Here is a 14,666-nt window from a genome sequence, read left to right as displayed (position 1 = left end):
CGGCTGCTAAATGTGAAAGACCTCTACCACCTGTTCTACAAGCTTATGTCAATAGCTGTTAGCCATGACAGTTTGTTAATATGGAGTGCTACGCTCCTTCTCCCATCTTGGTAGTGGTGTGCCCTGTGGTCTAATGAAGACAAGAAGTGGGGCAGACTCCAGCCGTCTGCATCGCTCTACTGAGCATGCACAGGCAGGTAGTTCAGCGCTCAGGAGTTTCTTCCAGTGACAGATAAACTGTAAAAGATGTCATAACTGGAGCTGCATCCACTCTGTGTTCTTTTACTTATATTTAAATATATAAAGTGACCGGAGGCACAAAATATATATGAGCAATATATATATATATATATATCTGACATTGCCCACAATATAAACTTTCTACTTTGTACTATAATAGAGCAAAGTACATTAACTGCTACAGTCAGTATTAAATGTGAGCAACTGTATATATCTATGTATATATCAACAAGTTCTGAAAGTCTAAAAACTTCTTGTGATTTAACAACTAACACAAAACGCCGCTGACACCTATTACATTTAACAGCACAAGTGCCCTGATGATAGGTTTCTACCAATAATTGTTACTATTTGTTTTAGTACCTGAGTGCAGCTACCAAAGTGATGAATCTAAAAATGACTAACATGGCTGAATAATGCTCTGCTTTAATAGAACATTTTTATTTGCTAAAAATGCAAAGAAAAGATTGTATTTTTTAATTATAATTTAGTTATTAAAAGTTATGACTTCTTAATTTTCTTAAGAGTAATTACAGTAAGTTAAAATATGTTGGGTAATTAAAGCATATAATTACAAATCATAAGCAAACAAATAGATTAAAGCAAGCTAATCCTGGACATTCTCTATTACTCACCAAACCACAGTCGCTGAATGCCACCTGTTCATTTTCTAACTTCTGGCCACAAGGAGCAATGAGTTCATAGGGAAGCCAGTCATTCTGCAGCTGTTGGTGGACAAAATCAAACAAAACAGACAACTTTTCCCAGGTATAGAATATACCTAAAATGAGGAAGAACAGAGACAGGACATTAGTAACACAAAAAATATTGAAAGGCATATAGCCAAGGAGTGCCTCCGGAACGGTCGCGAAGGCACTCCGTGGCGATGTAACATTGCGGATTTCTCTTTGCCCCCATAGGGGAGTGAGGTGAAATCCGTGATGTTGAGGTATTGTAGTACCTGAAACTGTGTGCAGTTGCGATGTTTGGAGGAACATAACGGCTAACTGAGTATGCTCCTAAATACTTTGGAAAGTAATAGCACTTATAATAGAAAGTAAGATAAGAAAACTACTTTATAATGAATGTAAATATGACAAATATACAAAACAATAAGGTACTGTTAAGCTCTCCTGTTTGTTTGATCTATCATCTGTGCAATTACTACTATGCGCAGGATCATTCCTGCAGTTCAATGATTAAGCTGGCTGCTAGGCAAATAGTTACAAGCTTCAATCAGCTCTCAGTCTGGCAGCCTCAGGTGTGCAATCACCTACCACACTCATGAGGCAAATCATTCTGCAGTTCTGATTGGTGCTTCTGCCTTTATAAACTTCTTCCTGGCAGCATACCAATGCTGGTGATAGTTCCTGCTTGACCTAGTGAGCCTTGTATCCTGACCTGTTCTGCTATCAATGTTTGACCTGGATTGTTTATAGGAATTGCTGTCTTCTCCACTCCTGACCCCAGGCTTGTTTAAAGGATTCCGGCTGTTTTCTCTACTCCTGATCCCTGCCTGTTTGACTCTGAATTCTGCCAAATACATTCTATTTGCTCACTACCTGTTACCATGTTACCATTAGCTGTCCACTCCATCAGACAAATAACAGACCACTCTGCATTAACCCTTGCATGTTTGGCTCATAGTTCTGCTAATATATCCTGGTTGCTCATTACCTCCTATTGTGTTCTGTCCTCTCATCCGGGCAGATGCTAGATCAACAACTGCTACTACTCAAGCCTAAGGCCTGGGGGAAACAGAGTACTATGGAACATAAAAAGTACCTTGGAAAGGTGAGCATCTCGCAAAGCAGTTCTAGCAGTTGGGGATCTCACACTACTCTGCCCTTAACAGGTATGTGATACATTTTATATTAATAAAGGAGAGACCACCAAACCACAGGGTTTACGTTTATGGTTTTTAACTGTACAGACACAATAACTTTTTGCAGACATCTTTAATATGTTCCAATATGTATCCAGGCTCTATTTGCTTATATTTCGGAACTATTAATAATGAAGAGAGCTGGGCTTTAAAATGACCAGCAAACCCAGTGTTTTTCAACCTGGCCACAATAAATATGCCGCTACTCCACCTCCCCTCTTTCACTGTGCAGAGCTTCAGTGAGAAGTTAGGATGCTGCAACATTGTAACCCCATAGCAATATGTAGACCAACTTCCGGGTGGCATGTCCACCCTTCTTACCAGAAATAAGGTGACAAAGATTGGAACTGTTAACTTCACCTCATTCAGAAGAGCCATCTTGGGACCATAATAGGCCATGGTGAAAAATGTCACTAAATGAAACAATAATTCTGTTCCAGGTTAATTGGTAGGACCGGACAGTATAAGACCTCCAGAGACTTTTATGCATTAATTTGATAAGTGGGCTTCATTTTGATTTTTAAATAGAGAAAATAAACAATGGTAATGTGCTATTGATCTTGGCACATTCTCCTAAATCTCTATTGCTATTTTTGTTGTCAAGTTCATTCATTTACACAACTGTTAGGGTTCTGGCACAGGAAAACAGGGATGCCTGTTTATATTATTTATAAGATACAATGACTATGATCAACCTGTTATTCTCTTGACAATTTTACTGGGTATAACATTGTATTTTTTTATTTTTTTTAAACAAGTGTTTATTAACGGTCAAAAAAGAATTATCAATGCAAAAAGATACCTGTTATATCAAACTAAATATATTCAGTACATTAAATAGTGAAGTAGAAATCTCAGTGCTTCAGAGAAAAAATAGCACAGATTCTATAAAATAAAGACCGATATTTTTATATTTAAAAGAGAAGAAAGAAAAGAAAAGGAGAGGGATGAGAAAGAGGAAGATAAAAGAGAAGATGAGAGGTGGAGGGGGAGGAGGGGGGGGCGTGAGAGATCGCTCTTGAACCAGAGGCAATGAGATGGGAGGGGGCTACGTAAGGGAAGGGGGAACGATTAGGAAAAGGGGGAGCGGTATTGGAAGTGAGACATCCAGGGGTCCCAGACCTTGTTAAAAGATTTGGCCGTGTTTCGTATAATGCTAGTCATATATTCCATCTTATACGTATGCCAAATCCTATAAGTTACAGCGGAGAATGAAGGGGGGGGGGGCAGCCTGCCTCCAATCTATGGCGATTTGACATGTGGTCGCTGAAATAATGTGACGAGCAAGTTTATTTTGGTGTCTAGTAGCCGTGGGGAACCCAAGGGGTAGAAGGAAAAATTTTGGGTCAAAGGGTATGGGGGTTTGAATTAACATTTCTATCAAAACTTTAATTTCGCGCCAGATGGGAATCAGTTTCGGGCAGTCCCACCATATATGTAAGAAAGAGCCCGCGCCAGAGCATAGACGCCAACATCTGTCAGAGGAATCAGGCAGTATCTTTTGTAGTCGAGTAGGAACATAGTACCACCGGTAAAGAAGTTTGTAAACATTTTCCTTTATTCGGACGCAGATTGAGCTGGAGGCGGCATTGTCCCGAATTTCCGACCACTCCTCATCATCAAGAGGAGAGCCCAGGTCATGTTACCATGACATCTCATGGGAGTCTCGAGGAGGAGTAGAGGGAACAATTAGTTCAGAATAGATATTAGAAATAAGATCTGACGTCGATGCTTGGCGCAGACACAGTGTTTCAATTGTTGTGAGATGTCGAGAGGTAAGACGTGGTTTGGAGAGGGAGTGAAAATTGCGAATTTGCAGGAATTGATAAAATATCCGTGTGGGCAAGCCAATTTTAGTTTGAATATCCGTGAATTGGGGAAAAGTTATATCGCGGGTTATATCATTTAGGAAACGTATCCCTCGGGAATGCCAAGGAAGGAATGCGGAATGGTGTAGGCCAGGAGGGAAATCAGGGTTATTAAAGAGGGGGATAATTGGTGATGGCTGCGGAGAGAGACCATAGAGCCTGATGGATGAGTCCCATATAGCCAGAGAGTGGGAGATTATGGGATGAGACAAAGCTTTTTTGGGGCGACGGGCCCTTGGAATCCACAGAAGGGAGGCAGGAGTGAGCATCCCCAGACTTTCCGCCTCTAGTGTCACTCAGACCCTAGCAAAAACAGGACCGTTCCATAGGACACATTGAGCGATTTGGGCCGATAGGTAGTATTTTTAAAATTAGGTATACCTAGACCACCACCCCGTGAGGATCTCTGTAGGACCCCGAGCCGTACTCGTGGGCGTCTACCTGCCCAAATAAATTTAGAAGACTCAAATTGGAGGAATTTAAATACATAGGGGGGAATTCGGATAGGCAAGGTTTGAAAAAGGTACAACAGTCTGGGAAGAATATTCATTTTAACAGAGTTTATACGACCTATCCAGGAGATAAGTTGGAGGGACCAGGTGTTGAAATCTTTCTTAATTTGGGAAAGGGTGTGGGGGAAATTAGCTTGGAATAGATGGGAGGGATTTTTGGTAAGGAAGACCCCCAGGTATTTTATTTTATGGCGATGCCAGGTGAAAGGGAAAGTTTGAGAGGTAGTGACGTGCTAGAACTCCAAAAGGCAGTTTGGAAGCCCCTGTACAAACTGGCTCTATTTTACCTGAGTTGTCCCCCCTCCAGTGTGTACTCGGAAAGAGTTTTTAGTGCAGCGGGGAACCTGGTCAGTGAGCGGCGAAGGAGGTTGCTTCCTTACAACGTTGAAAAAATGATGTTTATAAAAATGAATAATCAATTCCTCAATGAAGTACAGCACTGCCCTCCAGATAGTACAGAGGGACCTGTGGTTGTGGAGTCCAGCGGGGACGAATTGATAATGTGTGAGGAGGAGGAAGTACACACTGTAGGGGGAGAGGAATCAGAGGTTGAGGATGAGGACGACATCTTTCCTCAGTAGAGCCTGTTTAGTTTGTACAGGGAGAGATGAATTGTTTTTTTGGTGTGGGGGCCCAAACAAACCAATAATTTCAGCCACAGTTGTTTGGTAGGCCCTGTCGCTGAAATGATTGGTTTGTTAAAGTGTGCATGTCCTATTTCAACAACATAAGGGTGGATGGGAGGGCCCAAGGACAATTCCATCTTGCAACTATTTTTTTGTCATTATGTGACCATTCAACAGTCGTTTGCCATGTTCAAAAAGTAAAAGAAAATGTCAACAAATTCAAAAAATTTAATCAAAAGTTAAATGCCCTGTCATTATTTAAAACAAGAGGGTTTGACGTGCTAGAATTAGTGTAGTGTTAATATGTTATAAACACTACACTTGGAACTTGGAGGAGGTATTGTGGCCCCGGTATCAAATTTAGTACCGGGGCCACCCCACTACGCAGTCCAGATACTTGTTTGTTGGAATTCTGACCAGTTGAGGGTGTAATTATTTATTATATTGTGGCCCCGGTATCAAATTTAGTACCGGGGCCACCCCACTACGCAGTCCAGATACTTGTTTGGTGGAATTCTGACCAGTTGAGTGTGTAACTATTTATTATATTGTGGCCCCGATATCAAATTTAGTACCGGGGCCACCCCACTACGCAGTCCAGAATTTTTTTTTGGGGAATTCAGAGCCGTGGAGGGTTTTTTATTAATTATATTGTGGTGACCACTCCTCTACACAGTCCAGGTACATTTTTTGGTGCGATTCAGACCAGTTGATGATTTTCTTATTATATTGTGGTGACCCACTCCTCTACGCAGTCCAGGTACATTATTCGGTGCGATTCAGACCAGTTGATGGTTTTCTTATTATATTGTGGTGACCACTCCTCTACGCAGTCCAGATACATTTATTGGTGCGATTCATACAAGTTCAGGGTTTTTAAATTATATTGTGGTGACCACTCCTCTACGCAGTCCAGGTACATTATTCGGTGTGATTCAGACCAGTTGATGGTTTTCTTATTATATTGTGGTGACCACTCCTCTACGCAGTCCAGGTACATTTTTTGGTGCGATTAAGACCAGTTGATGGTTTTCTTATTATATTGTGGTGACCCACTCCTCTACGCAGTCCAGGTACATTATTCGGTGCGATTCAGACCAGTTGATGGTTTTCTTATTATATTGTGGTGACCACTCCTCTACGCAGTCCAGATACATTTATTGGTGCGATTCATACAAGTTCAGGGTTTTTAAATTATATTGTGGTGACCACTCCTCTACGCAGTCCAGGTACATTATTCGGTGTGATTCAGACCAGTTGATGGTTTTCTTATTATATTGTGGTGACCACTCCTCTACGCAGTCCAGGTACATTATTCGGTGCGATTCAGACCAGTTGATGGTTTTCTTATTATATTGTGGTGACCACTCCTCTACGCAGTCCAGATACATTTATTGGTGCGAATCATACAAGTTCAGGGTTTTTAAATTATATTGTGGTGACCACTCCTCTACGCAGTCCAGGTACATTATTCGGTGCGATTCAGACCAGTTGATGGTTTTCTTATTATATTGTGGTAACCACTCCTCTACGCAGTCCAGATACATTTATTGGTGCGAATCAGACCAGTTGATGGTTTTCTTATTATATTGTGGTGACAACTCCTCTACGCAGTCCAGATACATTTATTGGTGCGATTCATACAATTTCAGGGTTTTTAATTTATATTGTGGTCAGTGACCACTCCTCTACGCAGTCCAGGTACATTTATTGGTGCGATTCATACAAGTTCAGGGTTTTTAATTTATATTGTGGTGAGTGACCACTCCTCTACACAGTCCAGGTACATTTTTTGGTGCGATTCATACCAGTTGATGGTTTTCTTATTATATATATTGTGGTGACCACTCCTCTACGCAGTCCAGATACATTTATTGGTGCGAATCATACAAGTTCAGGGTTTTTAAATTATATTGTGGTGACCACTCCTCTACGCAGTCCAGGTACATAATTCGGTGCGATTCAGACCAGTTGATGGTTTTCTTATTATATTGTGGTGACCACTCCTCTACGCAGTCCAGATACATTTATTGGTGCGAATCAGACCAGTTGATGGTTTTCTTATTATATTGTGGTGACCACTCCTCTACGCAGTCCAGATACATTTATTGGTGCGAATCAGACCAGTTGATGGTTTTCTTATTATATTGTGGTGACCACTCCTCTACGCAGTCCAGATACATTTATTGGTGCGATTCATACAAGTTCAGGGTTTTTAATTTATATTATTATTATTATTATTATTAATTTTTATTTATAGGGCGCCACAAGGTGTCCGTGGCGCCGTACAGGGACAAAAACGAATTACAATACAAGGTGAGACAGCACAGTACAGTAAACATAAAGCACAGTAACTCAGTAAGCTCAATAATGCACAGCTAGTGAGGGCGGGGGGAGTATCCGCAAATGACGGGGCCCAAAAGGAGGGCGCGGAAGACAGCCGAGGACGAAGGCAAAGTAGCTGGAGAGCAGAGTTAAGGCTTTAAGAAAAAGGTGGGTTTTTAATGCCCGTTTGAAACTGGACAGGTTAGGGGAAGTCCTGATGGAGGGAGGGAGCTTGTTCCAGTGGAGGGGGGCAGCGCGGGCAAAGTCATGGATACACGCGTGGGAGGAGGTAATGAGGAGGGAAGATAGGCGACGGTCATTGGCAGATCGGAGAGGACGGGATGGAGCGTGAATAGATAGGAGTGTGGAGATGTAGGGTGCAGTGGCGTTGGCGAGGGCCTTGTATGTAAGAGTGAGGAGCTTGAACAGAGTTCTGTAGGGGAAGGGGAGCCAGTGGAGGGATTGGTAGAGGGGGGAGACAGAAGAGGAGCGGCGAGAAAGGAAGATAAGCCTAGCGGCTACGTTAAGTACAGATCGAAGGGGAGCGAGATGAGAGAGGGGGAGGCCAGTAAGGAGGAGGTTGCAGTAGTCAAAGCTGGAGATGATCAGAGAGTGAATAAGGCATTTGGTGGCATCTTGGGAGAGGAAGGGCCGGATGCGAGCGATGTTACGCAGCTGGAAGCGGCAGGATTTAGCAAGAGAGAGGATATGGGGTCCAAAAGAGAGAGAGGAGTCGAGGGTGACACCAAGGCAGCGAAGTTGGGGGACAGAGGAGATAGAGGAGTTGTCGACAGTGATGGAGAGGTCGACAGGGGATGAGGTATGGGGGGGAGGAAAAACTATCAGCTCGGTTTTGGCGATGTTGAGTTTGAGGAATCGAGAGGACATCCAGGAGGAGATGGCAGAGAGGCAGGCGGACACCCTAGAGAGGAGGGAGGGAGAAAGATCAGGAGAGGAGAGGTATAGTTGAGTGTCGTCAGCGTAAAGGTGGTAGTTGAAGCCGAAGGAGCTGATGAGTTCACCCAGGGAGGAGGTGTATAGAGAGAAGAGTAAGGGGCCCAGAACAGAGCCCTGGGGGACCCAGACTGGAAGGGTGGACAGGGGGGAGAGAGACTCAGTGGTGGTGACAGAGAAGGATCGGTCAGCGAGGTAAGAGGTGAACCAGGACAAGACAGGGCCAGAGAGGCCAAGAAACTGGAGGGTGTGGAGGAGGAGGGGGTGGTCAACGGTGTCAAAGGCTGCAGAGAGGTCAAGGAGGATGAGAAGGGAGAAATGGCCCCTGGCTTTAGCAGAGAGGAGGTCATTGGTGACTTTAGCCAGGGCAGTTTCAGTGGAGTGAAGGGGGCGGAAACCAGACTGGAGAGGATCAAGGAGGGAGTGTTTAGAAAGGTAGGAGGTGAGACGGCTGCAGACGAGCCTCTCGAGAATTTTGGAGGCAAAGGGGAGAAGAGATATGGGGCGATAGTTCGAGAGAGAAGTGGGGTCGAGATTAGGCTTCTTAAGAATGGGGGATACGAGAGCATGTTTGAAGGAGGAGGGGAAGATGCCGCAGGAGAGGGAGAGATTAAAGAGGTGAGCGAGGTGAGAGCAGGTGGTGGGGGAAAGGGAGCGAAGAAGGTGGGAGGGGATGGGATCCAGGGGACAGGTAGTAGGGGGGGAGGAAGAAATGAGAGAGTGGACTTCCTTGCCCGTGGTGGGGCAGAAGGAGTGGAGTGGAAGGTGCTTAGGGGGGGAGGACGGAAGAGTGGGAGGGGTAGAAGAGAGAGTGGAGGAGATTTCAAGTCGGATGGCCTCAATTTTAGAGGAGAAAAAGGAGGAGAAGTCGGAGGCAGTCAGGGAGGAGGGGGTAGGGGGAGGGGAGGGGGCCAAGAGAGTGCTGAAGGTGGCGAAGAGGCAGCGGGGGTTAGAGGACTGGGAAGAGATGAGGGATTTAAAGAAAGATTGTTTGGCGAGAGAAAGGGCAGAGCTGTAGGATGAAAGGATGAATTTAAAGTGGAGGAAGTCAGCCAGGGAGCGAGATTTTCTCCAGTGACGTTCGGCGGTACGGGAGCATTTTTGGAGGAAGCGGGTAAATTTGGAGTGCCAGGGTTGGGGTTTGGAGCAGCGGGGGTGGACGGAGTGGGCAGGGGCAACTGCATCCAGAGCGGAGGTGAGGGTTTGATTGTAGAGTGAGACTGCCTGGTTGGGGCAGGCCTGGGAGGAAAGGGGAGAAAGGAGGGTATTGAGAGAGGGGGACAGAGAGACAGGGTCGAGAGCGTCGAGGTTGCGTATGGACAGAGTAGGTTTGGGCAGGGGGAGGGGAGCAGGAGAAGAGGAGAGGGAGAAAGAGAGGAGATGGTGGTCAGATAGAGGAAAGGGAGAGATGGAGAAGTCAGAGAGATTACAAAGGTAGGAGAAGACAAGATCAAGAGAGTGACCAAGGCAGTGGGTAGAGGAGGAGGTCCATTGGGTGAGACCAAGGGAGGAAGAGAGGGTGAGCAGTTTGCTGGAAGCAGGGTCGGTGGGGTTGTCGATGGGGAAGTTAAAGTTACCGAGAATGATTGAGGGGAGGTCGGAGGAGAGGTGGTGAGGAAGCCAGGCAGCAAAGTTGTCAAGGAAGAGGGAGGTGGGGGTGGTAGATGACAGTGACGCGGAGGTGGATGGGGTAGAAGAGGCGGATGGAGTGGGCTTCGAAGGAGGAGAAGGAGAGGGAGGGTTCAGGGGAAATGACACGAAAAGTACAGGTGGAGGAAAGGAGGAGGCCCACTCCACCAACTGGTGGGGCACCAGGCCTGGCGGAGTGGGTGAAGGAGAGGCCACCATAGGAGAGGGCAGCGGGGGAGGCAGTGTCAGAGTCGGAGAGCCAGGTTTCAGTAATGGCAAGAAGGTTAAAGGAGCTGGATAGAAAGAGGTCGTGGAAAGCAGTCAGCTTGTTGCGGACGGATCTGGCATTCCAGAGGGCACAGGAGAAAGGGGGAGAGGAGAGGGGGGAGATGGGGATAAGGTTAGCAAGATGAGCAGCGCGCAGGGGAGGGCGGGGAGGAACGAGAGAGGTGTGGCGGGGGGAGAGTATGGGTATGGAGTGAGAGCGGGGAGGCATAGTAGGAAGAGAGAGTAACAGAACAGTGAGAAAATGGGGACAGTGAAAACAGGTAAGAACAATGGCAGGAAGGCAATGACAAGGTGGAAGACAATAACGAGATTAGGGCGTGGAAGGCATGGAGCAATAGTGCAATGAGACAATGAAGACAGGTAATAAAATTAACAGGTAAAAAGTAATTACTGGTAAATATGGAGTCAGGAAAACAAAATAATGGCATATAAAATAATGGGATAGTAATAGGTAAAAAGTAGTTACAGGTAAATATAAAATCAGGAAGACAAAATAGTGGCATATAAAATAATAGGATAGTAATAGGTAAAAAGTGGTTACAGGTAAATATGAAAACAGAAAAACAAAATAATGGCAGATAAAATAATAGCAGGTAAAAATAATCACAGATAAGGATAGTTACAGGTAAAATAGACCAGGTACCAGTCGACTCTACGGTGCAGGCAAAGGTGTAGATCCAAGGGGATGAAGCAGGATCACGGTGAGGAGGACGGTTCAGTGGAGCAAAGTAGTAAGAAGAACCTAGAGTTGCTTGGGAGCAGGACGAAGATGAGATCCGAGCTGAGGGGGAGAGGCAGAGACACAGTTCCTGGGAGCTGAGGGGGTGAGACAGAGTCACAGTTCTAGGGGGCTGAGGCAGAGTCCAGGGAGTTTCAGTTCCAGGGAGCTGAGGGGTTGAGGCAGAGTCACAGTTCCAGGGGGCTGAGGCAGAGTCCAGGGAGTTTCAGATCCAGGGAGAAGGTTGTGGAGAGTTAGGGGGCATCAAGTGAGGAGCAGGGCATCAGATGAGATGAGGGGGAGCAGGAGCATGGAGGAGGCATCAGTGGGAGACAAGAGAGGAGCTACAGCAGGAGATTGGTGGATGTCAGCAGAGGAGAGCAGGCAGGATCGACGTAGGTCAGCAGCACCGCGGTGAGCTGGGCGTGGGTGATGGGATGAACGGCACTCGAGAGCGGGGATACCGACTGGAAGTAGGCCTCGCGGACGTGCAGGCCAGGCAGCGGGACTGAGGCTGGAGCAAAGAGGTAGTGCAGTGGAGGCAGCAGGGTCGAGTAACCGGTGGATGCAGGAGAACCTGTGGAGGCGGCTGGGCCGAGGATCCAGGAGAACCAGGTCGGTAGGAGCAGAGGAGGCCGCTGGGCCACTGGTGACCACTCCTCTACGCAGTCCAGGTACATTATTCGGTCCGATTCAGACCAGTTGATGGTTTTCTTATTATATTGTGGGGACCACTCCACTACGCAGTCCAGAAAGATACCTCGTTGCAACGTTTTGGACTAATAACTATATTGTGAGGTGTTCAGAATACACTGTAAATTATTGGAAATGCTTGTTATTTAATGTTATTGAGGTTAATAATAGCGTAGGAGTGAAAATAAGCCCAAAAACTTGATTTTTGAACTTTTTATGCTTTTTTCAAAAAAAATCCGAATCCAAAACCTTAAATCCGAACCAAAACCTTTCGGCAGGTGTTTTGCGAAACAAATCCGAACCCAAAACATCACGAAAATCCGAATCCAAAACACAAAACACGAGACACCAAAAGTCGCCGGTGCACATCCCTAGTACAGGGGGCAATAAAAAAGACACATTATATATATATATATATATATATATATATATATATATATAATATATATATATATATATATATATATATATATATATATATAAAAATATCAGGGTGCATACAGCAAGTACTGTATAGCCAGGGTGTATTTATACCTGTATTCAATTGGAAAAGTTTCTTGAGATCCTCTTGTACTTGAAAACAAGCATATGTGTGTGTAATTTCCGTCTAATTTATACAAACGTAAACGGAGTTCCTTGATGAATGACGCCCTTAGGGGCTAATCTAGATTCGGTATGTACAGCCTTTCTTTTTGCACAGGACACGCATTTTCATAATGTGAATATGTACAAAACAGTTCATTAAACACATAGGGCCTGAGTCATTAAGGAGAGCAAAGCATCAAAAAGGAGTAACTCTGCAAAACCATGTTGCATTGGAGGGAGAGGTAAATCTAAAACGTGATGACAGATTTGTAGTTGAGATAGCATGTCTTAGATCAACTTTAAATTTCAGTGTAAAAATAAAGCTATCAATTATTTGTGTGCTACGTGAAAAAGCAGTGATTATTTAACGTATGTGCAAAATAATAACCTAATTTGCACTCCTTGCATTGTAACCTGTTTTATCCACACTTACTCAATTTTTTTTTGCTTTGCTCTCCTTAAATTATTCAAGCCCATAAACCAAAACAGACTTCAGTTTCACCAAGGAAAAGGGCACCAGTATTAATTTTCTGGCTCTAACACTATACATTGAATCGCAAATATTCATTCCACTACTTTCTACAAAATGTGGACAGTAATAGCGATGTCCTTAGGAGTAGCTGCCACAAAAACATGTGGCTAAATAACACCATCACATACCACGCTCTAATCAATCTATCTTGAAAGAAACTGCACAAACACCCCAACATATAAAGACTAAGCCAAAGACATAACAGAAAAATTAAAAGTAAGGGTTATAGCTCTGCAACCATAAGAAAAACAAAGACCAAAGTTGAACAGACACGTCAAAACTAATTAACCTAAACAAACATAAAAAACCTTCAACCGCGGAACCAACAAAAGAAGACACAACCTGTTTCATTGCAAAATATAACAAAGACATCTATAAAAAATAAAATAAAAAAAATACCAGAAAAACACAGCAATATCCTACTGAGTTATGAATAAATAGGTTTCCTTCTACCATACACACCACACACACACACACACACACACACACACACACAAGCCAGAGACTTACAGGGTCTACTGGTCCCAAGCAAAATAAAACACCAACCCCCGTAGAGTACACAAACTGGCAAAAGCAAAGCCTGCAAAAAATAACATTACCAAAAAAAATGCAACACCTTCACATCAACCAACATTGGGGAAATAGATAGGCCAAACAGCAAGACCACTAAACTGAAGGATGCTTGAACATGTGAACAACATTTAAAAGACTGCAATAACACAAAATCTAGTTGAACACTTCAAAACAGCACATAATGGCAGTATCAACTTCTGATTCATAGGAACAGACACCAGCAACCCCTAAATGCAATGGTAACATACAGCAAATAGCTAGACAAACTCTGAAAAACACCTTTGGCCCTTCTACTAACAAATGAAAATCCGCTCCATAAAGTCAATCCTAGTTCCAGCACTATTATATGAGCCTTCAGATTAATTCATAGCATCACTTCATCTCTACCATCTCTCTCGCGGGTGTACATATATTTATCTCTATCTATACACACACACACACACATATATATATATATACATAGACACAAACAATTGTTAATGTCATCCACCTTACATACCACATATTCGTTAATTATATCTACTGCTTTTAATACTGGTATCAACTTTCTAATCTCTATTGAAACCTGTTTACACTTAATCAATCCCCACACTTTCCTAGTATCCTGACTACTTACTATTGTTAATCATATCCTATTTATTCACTCACATATGATCCATAATTTTCTATCTTCTATACATTATCTTCCATTAGATCCTAATACCCTTATCTCTGCTTCTACTTTACCTATATAATTACATATAGCAGTTTATTTATTCCAATATATTCCTTTATAACCATCATCTAATACAAATAATATCCCCATCTCTGTATTTCCAATATTCCTTTGCTTACACAGAAACCCATCTGCTGTGACAGACAGGTGTTACATAATATTTGACATGTCGGGCTCTCAGGACTGACATTTATCTCCCATTTTAAAGATGGCGTCCGCTCTCCTAGCTTCTGGACATGCACCATGCCAAGCTCACCAAGAGAAAGAATGCACATGCATATCCATACACGGAGACGGCGCATTATTATATATGCAGGCTTCCATCCATACCACCATTGAAGGAGGTGCATGCGCACACTGGAATAGGTGCACGCGTAAACTCCCCACTGTACCACGAATGTAACAGCCCCAGTACATATCATGGCCCCCAAATGGAAGTTCTGTTATTGCTTCTGCTTCTTTCTTGAAACTTCTGCCATCATATTCTTGTTCCTTGTTCTATCCTGGTGGGTGTCTATTTACA

General features: G+C 43.9%; 1 protein-coding gene across 1 annotated transcript in view; it reads right to left on the bottom strand.

The window, feature by feature from the left end:
* UBXN6 (UBX domain protein 6) overlaps nucleotides 1-14,666 on the bottom strand; it is a 128,098-nt gene that overhangs the window by 18,697 nt on the left and 94,735 nt on the right. Inside the window, exon 11 of the mRNA XM_075204737.1 lies at nucleotides 876-1,021. Coding sequence (XP_075060838.1) covers nucleotides 876-1,021 — 146 coding nt within the window. The remainder of the gene's footprint in view (nucleotides 1-875; nucleotides 1,022-14,666) is intronic.

The sequence above is a fragment of the Mixophyes fleayi genome, chromosome 1 (assembly GCF_038048845.1).
Source record: "Mixophyes fleayi isolate aMixFle1 chromosome 1, aMixFle1.hap1, whole genome shotgun sequence".
In the NCBI taxonomy this organism is placed as follows: Eukaryota; Metazoa; Chordata; class Amphibia; order Anura; family Limnodynastidae; genus Mixophyes; species Mixophyes fleayi.
This window is presented reverse-complemented; position numbering and strand designations above follow the sequence as displayed.